General features: G+C 47.5%; 3 protein-coding genes across 15 annotated transcripts in view; 1 reads left to right on the forward strand and 2 right to left on the reverse strand.

Annotated features, from left to right (window-relative positions):
* MARS1 (methionyl-tRNA synthetase 1) overlaps positions 1–9927 on the forward strand; it is a 26965-nt gene extending 17038 nt beyond the window's left edge. For 2 of the 10 annotated variants that reach the window (XM_005571335.4, XM_005571337.4), the window contains 11 exons: positions 5309–5479; positions 5619–5714; positions 5844–5961; positions 6356–6569; positions 7997–8128; positions 8228–8332; positions 8424–8610; positions 9189–9260; positions 9403–9426; positions 9516–9608; positions 9707–9927. In XM_005571335.4, the coding sequence (XP_005571392.3) occupies positions 5309–5479; positions 5619–5714; positions 5844–5961; positions 6356–6569; positions 7997–8128; positions 8228–8332; positions 8424–8610; positions 9189–9260; positions 9403–9426; positions 9516–9608; positions 9707–9853 (1359 nt within the window). In that variant the 3' untranslated portion in view covers positions 9854–9927. Of the gene's footprint in view, positions 1–5308; positions 5480–5618; positions 5715–5843; positions 5962–6355; positions 6570–7996; positions 8129–8227; positions 8333–8423; positions 8611–9188; positions 9261–9402; positions 9427–9515; positions 9609–9706 lie in introns of those variants that run through there. The other 8 variants (XR_012420380.1, XR_012420382.1, XM_005571336.4 and 5 more) reach the window with 6 other exon arrangements.
* DDIT3 (DNA damage inducible transcript 3) lies at positions 9865–14459 on the reverse strand. 3 transcript variants are annotated; one of them, XM_045366592.1, is made up of 4 exons: positions 14345–14459; positions 11485–11532; positions 10543–10793; positions 9865–10454 (listed from the first exon to the last, which is right to left on the reverse strand). In XM_045366592.1, the coding sequence occupies exons 3-4, from the start codon at positions 10747–10749 to the stop codon at positions 10083–10085; spliced, it is 579 nt and encodes a 192-aa protein (XP_045222527.1). In that variant the 5' UTR covers positions 10750–10793; positions 11485–11532; positions 14345–14459; the 3' UTR covers positions 9865–10082. The 3 variants fall into 3 exon arrangements, with proteins under 3 accessions (XP_045222527.1, XP_005571389.1, XP_015286589.1); XM_005571332.3 differs by lacking the exon at positions 14345–14459 and adding an exon at positions 14176–14273 and having other exon boundaries at positions 10543–10698; XM_015431103.2 differs by lacking the exon at positions 14345–14459 and adding an exon at positions 14176–14273.
* Positions 10546–14273, reverse strand: LOC135966251 (DDIT3 upstream open reading frame protein). Of its 2 annotated transcripts, none has more exons than XM_065524489.1 (3): positions 14176–14273; positions 11485–11532; positions 10546–10698 (listed from the first exon to the last, which is right to left on the reverse strand). In XM_065524489.1, the coding sequence occupies exons 1-2, from the start codon at positions 14236–14238 to the stop codon at positions 11491–11493; spliced, it is 105 nt and encodes a 34-aa protein (XP_065380561.1). In that variant the 5' UTR covers positions 14239–14273; the 3' UTR covers positions 10546–10698; positions 11485–11490. The 2 variants fall into 2 exon arrangements, with proteins under 2 accessions (XP_065380561.1, XP_073863391.1); XM_074007290.1 differs by having other exon boundaries at positions 10546–10793.
* Positions 14460–14464: the final 5 nt, after the last annotated feature.

Below are 14464 nucleotides of genomic sequence, written 5' to 3' on the forward strand. Positions count from 1 at the left end.
CCCTATCTCTAAAGTATAAAAATATTAGGTCAGGCGCAGTGGCTCACGAGGCCGGATGCAGTGGCTTACGCCTATAATCCCAGCACTTTGGGAGGCCGAGTCCGGTGAATCACGAGGTCAGAAGATCGAGACCATCCTGGCTAATATGGTGAAACTCCGTCTCTACTAAAAATACAAAAAATTAGCCGGGCGTGGTGGCGAGCGCCTGTAGTCCCAGCTACTTGGGAGGTTGAGGCAGGAGAATGGCGTGAACCCGGGAGGTGGAACTGGCAGTGAGCCGAGATCGTGCCACTGCACTCTAACCTGGGTGACAGAGCAAGACTCCGTCTCAAAAAAAAAAAAATTAAATGCCACATGCAGTGACTCACGCCTATAATTCCATTACTTTGGGAGGCTGAGGCAGGAGGATTGCTTGAGCCCAGGGGTTTGAGACCAGCCTGAGCAACTTGGCAAGACCCTGACTCTACAAATGTGAAACAGTTATCCTGGCCTGGGCACAGTGGCTCACATGTTAATCCCAACACTTTGCAAAGTCTAGGTAGGTGGATGACTTGAGCCTAGGACTTTGAGACTAGCCTGGGCAACATGGTGAGACCCCATCTCTACAAAAAATACAAAAGTTAACTGGGCATGGTTGTGTGTGGCTGTAGTCCCGGCCATTCAGGAGGCTGAGGTGGGAAGATCACCTGAGCCTGGGAAGGTTTGAGGCTGCAGTGAGTCGTGATTGAAACACTGCACTGCAGCTTGGGCGACAGAGTGAGACCCTGTCTCAAAAAAAAAAAAAAGGAAGAAAAAAATTTAGCCAAATATGGTGGTACACATCTCTGGCCCCAGCTACTTAGGAGGCTAAGGTAGGAGGGTTGCTTTGAGCCGAGGAGCTGGAAGCTATAGTGAGCCATGATTGCACCACTCACTCCAGTCTGGGCAACAAAGTGAGACCCTATCTCAAAAATAAATAAATACATAAAATATAATAGTTCTCATCTTGGGTTTGTTGGGTGTTTCCTCTTGATTAGATTCAGGCTATGCATTCTTGGTTGGAATGCTACATAAATGACTGTGTCCTTTTCAGAGGCACATGATGGCCATCCCCTTCACTGGGAATCTTAACTTTGTTTGGTCAGGTGTTATTCAGTTTGTCCATTGTGTAATTACTATTTTCCCCATTGCAACTTATGAGCAGTCTGGGAATACACTTTATTTTTTTCTTTTCTTGAGATGGAGTCCTGCTCTGTCGCCCAGACTGGAGTGCAGCGGCATGATTTCAGCTCACTGCAACCTCCACCTCCCAAGTTCAAGTGATTCTCCTGTCTCAGCCTTCGAGTAGCTGGGATTATAGGTACATACCACCATACCTGGCTAATTTTTGTATTTTTAATAGAGATGGGGTTTCATCATATTGGCTAGGCTGGTCTCAAACTCCTGACCTCAAGTGATTCACTCGCCTTGGCCTCCCAAAGTGTTGGGATTACAGGCGTGAACCACCACACCCAGCCTTGTGGGAATCTACTTTAAGACAATGCAATACTTTGCTCTTCATGAACAAAATATTCCCTCTAAATTTAGCATTCATTGATAATTTTTACCTTTATTATGGTGATTTTCCAACTCTACCACTACCCTCTATATTTATCCTTCTCCCTCCATTTATTTTTTATTTTATTTTATTTTTTTATTTTTTATTTTTTTTGAGACGGAGTCTTTGCTCTGTCACCCAGGCTGGGGTGCAGCGGCGCGAACTCGGCTCACTACAAGCTCCGCCTCCTGGGTTTACACCATTCTCCAACCTCAGCCTCCCGAGTAGCTGGGACTACAGGCGCCCGCCACCTCGCCCGGCTAGTTTTTTTTGTACTTTTTTAGTAGAGACGGGGTTTCACCGTGTTAGCCAGGATGGTCTCGATCTCCTGACCTTGTGATCCGCCCGTCTCGGCCTCCCAAAGTGCTGGGATTACAGGCGTGAGCCACCGCGCCTGGCCCCCTCCATTTATTTTTAAATTTAGTTAGCTGTTTATTATCAGTATGGACTCATGGATTCCTATTTTTTTCAAGTTCTTATAATCCTTTCCTGTCCTAAATTTATTTTCATGTTCAAATTGTCACTTATTTCGTCAGTAGGAACGTATTCAAGGTGACTTCTCTGCTTTTGAGATCTCCCATCATTTTTTAAACCCTTCCTTAATTTGTGGCATAAAAAGATACTCTAGGTTCATCCGGTTCAGCCTTGAAATCAACTGTGTCACCAACCTTGAGTTTAATTTAGTAGGGAACAGTATTAGATACCGAAATCTAAATTTAGATGGTAGATGTGCTCATTGCTACTGGGTATCTTTGCTACTAGGACCTTTCAGCAAAGAGAGTTGGTATTTGTTTTTTTTGTTGTTGTTGTTTGTTTGTTTGTTTTGAGACAGGATCTCGCTGTCATCTAGGCTGGAGTGCAGTGGCACGATCTTGGCTCACTGCAACCTCTACCTCCAGGGTTCAAGCAATTCTCCTGCCTCAGCCTCCCAAGTAGCTGGGATCACAGGCACCTGCCACCACACCCAGCTAATTTTTTTTTGTATTTTTAGTAGAGACGGGGTTTCACCATGTTGACCAGGCTGATCTCCAACTCCTGACCTCAGGTGATCCACCTGCCTCAGCCTCCCAAAGTACTGGGATTACAGGCGTGAGCCATCGCGCCCGGCCAGTTGGTATTTATTTTAGGTTCACATGGACACCTGCAATTTCAGTCCATCCCCACAGAGTTCTTCATCACTTTCTCTTATTTATTTCATGTCTTTATCTACCTTCTTCCACTGTAAGTGTCCTGGTTCTCAATAAGCATCAGCACATTTACTTATTAGCTCAATCCTACAATACACCTAAAACCATTTCAGAATTGCTTTGCTGGTACATCTACAAAAAAAATAACCTATTAAAAAGAGTTTAGGTGGTTGGGCGCGGTGGCTCAAGCCTGTAATCCCAGCACTTTGGGAGGCCGAGACGGGCAGATCACGAGGTCAGGAGATCGAGACCATCCTGGCTAACATGGTGAAACCCCGTCTCTACTAAAAAATACAAAAAAACTAGCCGGGCGAGGTGGCGGGTGCCTGTAGTCCGAGCTACTCGGGAGGCTGAGGCAGGAGAATGGCGTAAACCCGGGAAGCGGAGCTTGCAGTGAGCTGAGATCCGGCCACTGCACTCCAGCCTGGGAGACAGAGCGAGACTCTGTCTAAAAAAAAACAAAGAGTTTAGGATTTGTTGACAATCCTGATTCCTCCCCTAGACTAAGGGTATATAGTCAAGTGTGTTCAAACAAAATTTTTTTCTAGAGACAGGGTCTCTGTCATCCAGGCTGCAGTGCAGTGGCATAATCATAGCTCACTGCACCCTCAAACTCCCAGGCTCCAGTTATCCTTTTGCTTCAGCCTTCTGAGTAGTTGGGACTATAGGCGTGTACTACCATGCCTGGCTAATTAAAAAAAAATTTGGCCGGGCATAGTGACTCAAGCCTGTAATCCCAGCACTTTGGGAGGCCAAGGCAGGTGGATCAAGAGGTCAGAGGTCAAGAGATGGAGACCATTCTGGCCAACATGGTGAAACCTCACCTCCACTAAAAATACAAAAGTTAACTGGGTCTGGTGGTACCCACCTGTAGTCCCAGCTACCTAGGAGGCTGAGGCAGGAGAATCGCTTGAACTTGGGGGTGGGGAGGTTGCAGTGAGCCAAGATCGTGCCACTGCACTCCAGCCTGGGCAGCTGAGCGAGACTCCATCTCAAAAAAAAAAAGATTTTTTTTTTTGGTTGGGCATGCTGGTTTACACCTGTAATCCCGATGCTTTGGGAAGCCGAGACTGGAGGATTGCTTGAGCCTGGGAGTTTGAGACCAGCCTGGGCAACAGAATGATACCCTACCTAAAAAAAAGAAAAAAAAAAAAATTTTTTTTTTCTGTTTTGCACTTCCTCGGCTGGCCATGGTGGTTCATGCCTATAATTCCAGCACTTTTGGGAGGCTGAGGCAGGAGGATCGCTGGAAGCCAGGAGTTCAAGAATAGCCTGGGCAACAAAGCAAGACCCTGTCTCTATTAAAAAAAAGAAAAAATTGGTTGGGCACTGTGGCTTATGCCTGTAATTCCAACTTCCAACACTTTGGGAGGCTGAGGCGGGAGAATTGCTTGAGCCCAGGAGTTTGAGACCAGGGTGAGCAACTTGGTGAAACCCATTTCTACTGAAAATACAAAAATTAACCAGGTGTGGTGGCACGTGCCTGTTGTGCCAGCTACTCAAGAGGCTGAGGCGGAAGGATCACTTAAGCTCGGAAGGTTGAGGCTGCAGTGAGCCATGATGTGCCACTGTACTCCAGCCTGGGTGACAGTGAGACCCTGATATGGAGCAGATTACCACGTTCTCTGCACAAGAATGACATGCAAACTTGTGAAGTGTTCCATATTTTTAAAAATTAAAAAAAAAATTTTTTTTTAGGGATAGGATTTTGCTGTGTTGCCCAGGATGGTCATGAACTCCCATCCTCAAGTGATCCTCCTGCATCAGCCTTCAGAGTAGCTGGGATTAGGCTGGGCGTGGTGGCTCATGCCTGTAATCCCAGCACTTTGGGAGGCCGAGGCGGGTGGATCACGAGGTCAGGAGATCGAGACCATCCTGGCTAACACGGTGAAACTCCGAGGTCTCTACTAAAAATACAAAAAATTAGCCGGGCGTGGTGGCAGGTGCCTGTAGTCCCAGCTACTCAGGAGGCGTGAACCTGGGAGGTGGAGCTTGCAATGAGCCGAGATCGTGCCACTGCACTCCAGTCTGGGAGACACAGCGAGACTCCGTCTCAAAACAAAAACAAAAACAAAAAACAGAGTAGCTGGGATTACAGGCGCAAGCCACTGGCTGTGTGTTAAAAATCTAGTTAAGGCTGGGCATGGTGGCTCACAACTGTAGTCCCAGCCCTTTTGGAGGCTGAGGTGGGCAGATTGCTTGAGTTCAGGAGTTTAAGACCAGCCTGGGCAATGTGGCAAAACCCTGTTTCTACAACAGTTACAAAAATTAGTCTGACATGGTGGTGTGCACCTGTGGTCCCAGCTACTGGGGAGGATGAGGTAGGAGGATTGCTTGAGCCCAGGAGGTTTAGGCTGCAGTGAGCTGTGATTGTGATTGCACCACTGCACTCTAGTCTGGGCGACAGAACTAGATTCTGTCTCAAAAAAAAAAAAGTTATATATTGCCAAATTGTGCTCCAAAAAGGTTGTATGTGTTTATCCTTATGCTAACCATATACGAGACTTTCCTAAATCAACCCTCTTGTCTTTCTCCGTTATCTCAGCTGGAGAAGCGACTGGAAGAGTGGTTGGGGAGGACATTGCCTGGCAGTGACTGGACTCCCAATGCCCGGTTTATCACCCGCTCTTGGCTTCGAGATGGCCTTAAGCCACGCTGCATAACCCGAGACCTCAAATGGGGAACCCCTGTACCCTTAGAAGGTTTTGAAGACAAGGTAAAAACCCTTTTTTATTCATATCATTCAGCCTTGGTGTTGAGACCCTGGGCTAGCAGAATAGACTGCTGATTATGTCTTGTTTCAGTTTGAGACTTTGGATTGGTCCCTAACATGTTTACCTCCTCCTGACCTCCAGGTATTCTATGTCTGGTTTGATGCCACTATTGGCTATTTGTCCATCACAGCCAACTACACAGACCAGTGGGAGAGATGGTGGAAGAACCCAGAGCAAGTGAGCAGTTCTTGGTTAGGCTGTGCATGGGGAGGGTAGGCGGTAGGGTGTGGGTCTTAGGGTTGGGTGTCTGGTCTCCTGGCCTTTGAAGAAGGTCTCAGGAAATCTCTCCTAACTACATTCCCTTAGGTGGACCTATATCAGTTCATGGCCAAAGACAATGTTCCTTTCCATGGCATAGTCTTTCCTTGCTCAGCCCTAGGAGCTGAGGATAACTATACCTTGGTCAGCCACCTCATTGCTACAGGTAAGTACCCTGGAAGACTACTGATGGGGTGTTCATAGGAAATGAGGGTTGAGGCAGTACTTGGAAAAAGATCTTAGAGAGCTGCTGTCTTGAGTTAGGAGTTGAGATGAAATAGGAAATAATTAAAATGAGAACTCAACCTAGAGAAATGAAACAAGAACCTGAAGAAAGCAAAAGTCCAAAGCTAAAACTCTGTAGTAGATACAAGCAAAGACAAAAAAGGGCCAGAATGGATAGGAAAGGACTCCCAAAATCTGAGCATACCAGCCCCTTAAGGAGAAATGTTGCTAGACAACCATAGTTGAGATTAGAAAGAGGAAAGAAGGAAGAGTTAGTGGGCTAGAGAGGGGAAGGATGTGATTTGAGCAGATAGTTCTCATTCTCCTCTGTCCAGAGTACCTGAACTATGAGGATGGGAAATTCTCTAAGAGCCGGGGTGTGGGAGTGTTTGGGGACATGGCCCAGGACACGGGGATCCCTGCCGACATCTGGCGCTTCTATCTGCTGTACATTCGGCCTGAGGGCCAGGACAGTGCTTTCTCCTGGACGGACCTGCTGCTGAAGAATAATTCTGAGCTGCTTAACAACCTGGGCAACTTCATCAACAGGTGGGAATTGGTAAGGGGTCAGAGTTAGCAGTGAGCTGGGGTGGGGCTCATTTTCCCTCAGGAGATGGGAATGTGGAGAGAACTAGAAAATGGGCAGGAGGCTGTGAGGACAGTGTGGAAAGTTGATTTCTATTAATTGGGATCTGTTCCTAGCACATATGAGGCTATGTATGCTTGATGGAACAGTTAACTATAGAGATGTGATTTAGCAAAGTTGGTTATAAAGTGGGTTTTTGTAAATTGTGTTCTTATTACTATTCTTTGTAGAATTGAAGATGTATTCTCTCCTAGCAAAATAGTTCACCTGCAGATCATTGAAAACTTTGGCCGAAGAAAGGGGTTATTTTGGTGTGGGGGTAGGAGGCTTCTGTGGGCTGGGCATGGTGCCTTATGTCTGTAATCCCAGCACTTTGGGAGGCCAAGGCAGGAGGATCACTTGAGGCCAGGACTTGCCTGACTGACATAATGAGTCTCCCATTTCTACAAAAATAATCAGCCAGGCGTGGTGGCGCACACCTGTAGTCCCAGCCACTCAGGATGCTGAGATGGGATGGTCTCTTGAGCTCGAGAGATTGAGGCTGCAGTGGAGCAGTGCTTGTACCCCTGCACTCCAGCCTTGGCAAAAGAGGGAGATCCTGTCTCAAAAAAAAAAAAAAAAGACTTCTGCTATACTCAGAGTTTTTGTTACCTTAGGCTCACATTCTATCATTGGTGCCTATCTCAGCTCTTCTGCAATCTAAAGCAGTATCCTCCGTAGCTTAGGATTCTTTCGTCACGCTCTCTGAACCCTCGACCCTTATAGGTCAGTCCTGCTACTCACTTTCAGGTTTGGTCATTAACCACATTTAATAAATAGTCCTTACCTACAGGAGTTCGAGACCAGCCTGGCCAACCTGGTGAAACCCTGTCTCCACTAAAAATACAAAAATTAGCCGAGCATGGTGGCGCACATCTGTAATCCCACCTACTCGGGAGGCTGAGGCAGGAGAATCACCTGAACCCGGGAGGCAGATTGCAGTGTGCCAAGATCATGCCACTGTGCTCCAGCCTGGGCAACAGAGTGAGACTCCTCAAAAAAAAAAAAAAAAAGAAAAAAAAAAGTCCTTACCTAGAGTATTTGTTTGATAGCAATTAACACATATTTCAGCTTGGTGATTTTGAGTAATGACTTCTTAAAAATAAGAAATAAAGTTGTTTAACTTAATCAGGTTTTTTTATGTGCAGAGTCAGATTCTTAGGGGAGAGACAGAGTAAATAATTCATTTGTTAAGCCTTGTCTACTGGCTTAAGGGAGCCAGGAGTTACCTGTTCTAGGCAGGAATCCTGAGAGAATGTACAGTTGTGGAAATGGGGTCAAATTCTAAGGAGGAGAGTGGATAATAACTTCCCCTCTTTTTTCCACTTCTCCTTTCCTACTCCCAACCAAGAGCTGGGATGTTTGTGTCTAAGTTCTTTGGGGGCTATGTGCCTGAGATGGTGCTCACCCCTGATGATCAGCGCCTGCTGGCCCATGTCACCCTGGAGCTCCAGCACTATCACCAGCTGCTTGAGAAGGTTCGGTAAGTAACTGACATCTCTGTCTCATCTGCTGGTGTGTTGAGAGCCTTGTATGGGTCCCTGTAGGACATTACACCTTGGCCTGCTTCCTCCCTTCCCAGGATCCGGGATGCCTTGCGCAGTATCCTCACCATATCTCGACATGGCAACCAATACATTCAGGTGAATGAGCCCTGGAAGCGGATTAAAGGCAGTGAGGCTGACAGGTAGGTAAGCGGGGAGGGTTGGCTAAAGGAATAAAGTGGCTTGTAAGCTGTGTCCTCCTGGAGGTCTTGACTAATATCTCTTCTTCCTCAGGCAACGGGCAGGCACAGTGACTGGCTTGGCAGTGAATATAGCTGCCTTGCTCTCTGTCATGCTTCAGCCTTACATGCCCACGGTTAGTGCCACAATCCAGGCCCAGCTGCAGCTCCCACCTCCAGCCTGCAGTATCCTGCTGACAAACTTCCTGTGTACCTTACCAGCAGGACACCAGATTGGCACAGTAGGTGGAAGAGCCAGCCTGTCTTAAAATTGACACTTTTGCTATGCAGCTTTTGGAGTGGGTGAGAGAAGACCTAACATCTCTCCAGTGTTACTTTGGTCATGGGACTCAAGTTTCTGATATAAAGTCCTTGGTAGTCATTCACAAGTTCAGAATTATCTGTACATCCTCATTGTTCTTCATGCCAGAAACCAGAACCTGGCACACAAAACTAACTGGTAAACAGATATTTGAAGAAACACTGGTCACCTAGTCTCCACAATGCTAGCAGATAGTGGGCAGTGAAAAAGAGGAAATAGCCATTTCCTCTTTGACACAAAATGAAAAAGTAAGTACATCGCTAAACTTCTGGATCAGCCTAGCATCCTTAGAGCGCTTAAAGAATCTGTCCCTATAAATTATTTGGGGTTTCATAGGGAAAGCTACCGCTGATTTCCTAAAATCAGCAGATATTAGCTTAGTGTTATGCTCGTTCTTTCTAAAATATATCAGAGATTGGGGTTGGAGAGGTCATCTGTATAGTCCGGTAGAGGCTGTATCTAATCAGCAGATGTTTCTGGAACTTTTTTTTTTTACAGGTCAGTCCCTTGTTCCAAAAATTGGAAAATGACCAGATTGAAAGTTTAAGGCAGCGCTTTGGAGGGGGCCAGGTGAGAAAAGCTAAAGGCTGTGCCCTCGCTCCACAACAGCCACAGCATCACTTCCTTAATTTCCCTAAGTAGTCCTCACCCATCACTCTTTCCATCTTTTGGGCCTGCTGCTTCCTCACTTAGTTTTTCTTTCCTGTCTTAGCTAGAAGAGACCTTCGACTTAAAGGTAATCACTTTCCCTCTGAGATGCTGTATAAAACTGGAGGTTAGGGGATATTTATGGTTGCTGGTGCTAACTTTGTTGTTGTCCTCCAGGCAAAAACATCCCCAAAGCCAACAGTTATAGAGACTGTTACAACAGCCGGGCCACAGCAGATACAAGCGCTGATGGATGAAGTGACAAAACAAGTATGCAGCTTAAGCCCTGTGGGAGACTGGACAAGCTGAATCCTAAATAGATCTTTTTCTTGCCTCACTGTTACCCTTCCCACCCCCCTTTATCTTAGGGCAACATTGTCCGAGAACTGAAAGCACAAAAGGCAGACAAGAACCAGGTTGCTGCGGAGGTGGCGAAACTCTTGGATCTAAAGAAACAGTTGGCTGTAGCTGAGGGGAAACCCCCTGAAGCCCCTAAAGGCAAGAAGAAAAAGTAAAAGACCTTGGCTCATAGAAAGTCACTTTAATAGATATGGACAGTAATAAATAAATGTACAATCTCTATATACAAGCTGAGACCCTTTCCTTTTGTCTACTCCAAGCCTTCCCCCTGAATATGTGGGATTGAGGGTCACATCATTGGCACTAGTGAGAGGGTGGTCAGTAGCCACTTGTGGGAAAGGTGGGTAGTGTGGCCCAAGTGGAGTACTGATGCTCCCCAATTGTTCATGCTTGGTGCAGATTCACCATTCGGTCGATCAGAGCTCGACGAGTCGCCTCTACTTCCCTGGTCAGGCGCTCGATTTCCTGCTTGAGCCGTTCATTCTCTTCAGCTAGCTGTGCCACTTTCCTTTCATTCTCCTGTTCTTTCTCCTTCATGCGCTGCTTTCCAGCCCGGGCTGGGGAATGGCCACTCTGTTTCCGTTTCCTGGTTCTCCCTTGGTCTTCCTCCTCTTCCTCCTGAGCCAGGGAGCTCTGACTGGAATCTGGAGAGCGAGGGCTCTGGGAGGTGGTTGTGACCTCTGCTGGTTCTGGCTCCTCCTCAGTCAGCCAAGCCAGCGAAGCAGGGTCAAGAGTGGTAAAGGTTTTTGATTCTTCCTTCAAGGAAATGAAGAAAGGGAACGTAGATATTAATTGAGAAGGAAAAGATAACATCCCCCTTTAGCTTTAGGCCTAGCATTCTTACCTCTTCATTTCCAGGAGGTGAGACATAGGTACCCCCATTTTCGTCTGAAGACAGGACCTCTTGCAGGTCCTCATACCAGGCTTCCAGCTCCCAGCTGGACAGTGTCCCGAAGGAGAAAGGCAATGACTCAGCTGCCATCTCTGCAGTTGGATCAGTCTGGAAAAGCACATTTGCAGGGTAATGGGGAGTGGCTGGAACAAGCTCCATGTAGCAAACAGTCTATGCCACAGGTTGGCAAGCTGGTCTGATGCCTGTTTTTGTAGGTAAAGTTGTATTGGAATACAACCACATCTGTTTATTTACATACTGTTTATGGCTGCTTTGGTGCTACAGTGGCAGAGATGAAGAGTCACGCTAGAGACCATAGGGCTCTTAACATCTAAAATATTTATTATCCTGCCCTTTAAAATTTATCAACTCCTAGTTTATATTAATATTCCCTCCTTGCTTTTGCCCAGGACTTGAAGAAGCAAAGTGCCTGGATATCCATGCTTAGGGGATCTGGAGGACTAGTCAAATTCCTGTCCCCATCAAGGTTAGGCTGAGCTGAAGGACTATTTCCCTGAGCTCCCCACACAGGAGAAGGGAGCACAAATGACCTGGTAATTGCTCCTGGAAACTATCAATAGAGTTTGCAAGTGGGACTGAAGACTAGTGAAAGTTTAACCCTGACTGAAGACTGGTAAGGCAAACCAGTTGTCTTTGTTGGGGCTTTCTTTGAGGACCATCTTTCCATTAGGACATTCTTTAAGAAAAGTGGTTTGCTCACCTTGTAGGAGCAAGCCAGGAGAATAGACAGCCTGATAGCAAAAGCTTGCTCAGATTCAAACCCTCCTTTCCCACCTTCTCTAGGTCTTTTCATAATCTCTTAGGGTCTCAGCAAAAGGAGGCTAAGCAGCATCTCTTAGGACTTGGTTTTGGGAAAGGGTAGGTTAAGTTTACCTGCTTTCAGGTGTGGTGATGTATGAAGATACACTTCCTTCTTGAACACTGTAGGCAACAAAGAGAAATGTTAGCCATTTTTGGAAGGGGGAGAGGCAACTTATTTTTTTCTTTTCTTTTGAGACGGAGTCTCTGTTGCCAGGCTGGAGTGCAGTGGCGCAATCTCGGCTCACTGCAACCTCTGCCTCCAGGGTCAAGCGATTCTTCTGCCTCAACCTCCCAAGTAGCTGGGACTACAGGTGCATACCACCGTGCCCAGCTAATTTTTGTGTTTTTAGTAGAGATGGGGTTTCACTGTGTTGGCCAGGATGGTCTCCATCTCTTGACCTTGTGATCTACTCGCCTCCCAAAGTGCTGGGATTATAGGCGTGAACCACCATGCTGGGCCCTTATTTTTCTTTTATCTCCAGCCTCCTACTGGTCCGTCCTTACTTCTGGTCTTGTGGGGTATGCATACTTGGTCCCTGTAGCCATTTCCAAGGGCAGAAGAGGGCCTGACTTTATTTTTAGTTGCTGACATTTGTAGTCCTGGTTACATAATAGCAAAGTTCTGGCCAACTCAGCTTTCTCTAAATTCAAGGCAGGCCTTAAACCTGCCAGGGTAAAGACTAAACTATAGGGAAGGGAACAAATCGTAGCATTTTCCTAACTCCATTCCCACACTGACATCCTGTAGCATTTTCCTAACTCCATTCCCACACTGACATCCTCCAAATGTGTATTTCCAGTCTGGACCTCTTCCAGAACTTCCGACTCTGCTGTCTACTGCCTACTTGCCATTTCTTTTTCAATGTCTAATAGGTACCTAAGACTATGTGCAAACTTGTTGATTTTCCCCTTCCAAGGTCATCCCCATCTCAGATGACAACTCTAGTTGCTTAAGCTAAAAACCTTGGTATCATCCTTCATTCCTCTCACACCCTGCAATCCAAAGTACTAGCAAATTTTAACTTTTTTTTTTTTTTTTTTTGAGACGGGTCTCCCTCTTTTTGCCCAGGCTAGAGGGCAGTGGCACAATCTCCGCTCTGCAACCTTTGCCTCCTGGGTTCAAGCGATTCTCCTGCCTCAGCCTCCTGAGTAGCTGGGATTACAGGCATGCACTACCATGCCTGGCTGATTTTTGTATTTTTAGTAAAGATGGGGTTTCACGTTGGCCAGGCTGGTCTTGAACTCCTGACTTCGTGTGATCCACTCCTCTGGTCTCCTAAAGTGCTGGGATTACAGGCATGAGCCACCATGCCCGGCCCTTAACTCATTCTTTAAAAATGAGTTTTTAAAACTTTGCTTAGAAGAATTTAAACACCTCTAATTCCATTCTTTCCAATCTAGATCAATTCACCACCATCTCTCAATTACTGCAGAAACTTCCTGATTGCAGAAGGTCTTCCCATTTCTTCTCTTGCCACCCCTCCGTAAGTCTATTCACCATACAGCAGCCTGAGTGAACCTTTTAAAACAGGTCATTCCTCTGCTCAAAACTCTCCAGTGACTTCCTATGTCATGTCAGGGAAGTCATTGGAGGGTTTTGAGAGGAGGAATTACCTAAGGTAATTCCTGACCACCTGATGTAACACAGTAACCTCCATCCTGAACATTCTCCATTCCTTTCTCTGCTTTAGCTTTCTCCATGGCACTTATATTTTGTTTACTGTAGGCCTCCCACTGAGATGATTTTTTCCTCTTGCTCACGGATGTTCCCTGAGCCCCAAACTGTTTGGCACACAGTAGGTCCTCATTAAGTATTTGTTAAGAATGAATGAATTCTCCCCAATCTCTCTTATAGGGAAGGGGCAGACGCAGAGTGGCAGCTGCCGATCCCTAGGGACTGGAGATGCAATATTGCCCGAAATATTTCTCTGCAGGGCTGTCTTCCCTGGGGAACCCTCCCTTGCCTTCCAGTGCGTGGGACTTGGCTTTCATCAGCAGTGGAGCCTCAGGTCAGAAGGCTGCAGAGCCAAACGGGGCTGGCCTGATGCAATGGTTACACAGAGATTAGCTGGGAGACAGGACCGGGTTAAAGAGGCAGGGACTAATCCCGAGGGAAGGACGATACCCTGGGGAGACCCCAAATGGCCTCCTACACTTAAGAGATCCAGGCTGCTCTCTTGTGCGGGAGGCCCAGAGACCTCTACGGCAAAGGGAAAACACACCGCTCCCTGTCCATCGGCACCCCTCCCAAAGGCTTGTGTCAAGGTTCCCCTTTCAGCCCTGCAGGGTCCAGTAGCCCCAGCTACCGAGGTGGCCATGCTGACACCAGAGACGCTGAGACTGAGACAGGATTGGGGGTAGGGTAGGGAGAAGGCCGATGGTGGCGAACGGGCGGAAACGGTTTGAGCGATGGTAACTCAGTCTTAGAGCGGGGGTGTGTCCTGCTGCCTCCCCGCGGACAGGCCTAACGAGGTGGCCTGAAGTTGGCTACGGGAGAGAATGAATTTCCCTAGGGCAGCCGAGGTCCCTTTGCCCAGCAGCACAGAGCAGGGCCCATGCTCCGGCTCCGGGCAGGGGTGGAGAGACGCTGTCGTCCGAAGCAATGGGGGTTTGTAAGCACCACCCCAGAATAAGGGACTCTCCCCATTCCTCTCTCGGACGGTCCCTGACTTCACTGTGGAGGCGTGAGGCCAATCCTAAAGAGCGGATGCCCCAACTCTGAGGAGACGGGAGGGCAAAGGGCAGATGGGAGTCAGTACTCGCCTCTCTCCTCAGGTTCCAGCTCTGATTTTGGCTCTGTCGCTGCCACCCGCTCATCTTCAACATGATACGCTCAGTGCCTTAGACTTAAGCCTCTGACCTCGGGAGCGCCTAGCTGTAATCTTTTACCATGGCCTTGCCCTCCTCTCAGGGGCGGGACCCCAAAACCTACCAATCAGAAAGTGGCACGCCGGCATTGGCCCCGCCTCGTCCCTCGTATCCGCCACTCAGGAGCTCCGCAGAACCGCCCCCGTCGCTCCCTCTCGCTAGGGGGTCGACGTAGTGTCGGACC

The sequence above is a fragment of the Macaca fascicularis genome, chromosome 11 (genome assembly GCF_037993035.2).
Source record: "Macaca fascicularis isolate 582-1 chromosome 11, T2T-MFA8v1.1".
Taxonomy (NCBI): Eukaryota; Metazoa; Chordata; class Mammalia; order Primates; family Cercopithecidae; genus Macaca; species Macaca fascicularis.

What these genes read in the sequence shown, in the direction of transcription:
- DDIT3 (XM_045366592.1), bottom strand. Translation starts at nt 10,749, where the DNA reads ATGGAGCTTGTTCCAGCCACTCCCCATTACCCTGCAAATGTGCTTTTC. An exon ending in CACCTCCTGGAAATGAAGAG is followed by an intron (nt 10,455 to 10,542) that starts GTAAGAATGCTA and finishes ATTTCCTTGAAG; the next exon opens with GAAGAATCAAAAACCTTTAC.
- LOC135966251 (XM_065524489.1), bottom strand. Translation starts at nt 14,238, where the DNA reads ATGTTGAAGATGAGCGGGTGGCAGCGACAGAGCCAAAATCAGAGCTGG. An exon ending in GCTGGAACCTGAGGAGAGAG is followed by an intron (nt 11,533 to 14,175) that starts GCGAGTACTGAC and finishes TGTTGCCTACAG; the next exon opens with TGTTCAAGAAGGAAGTGTAT.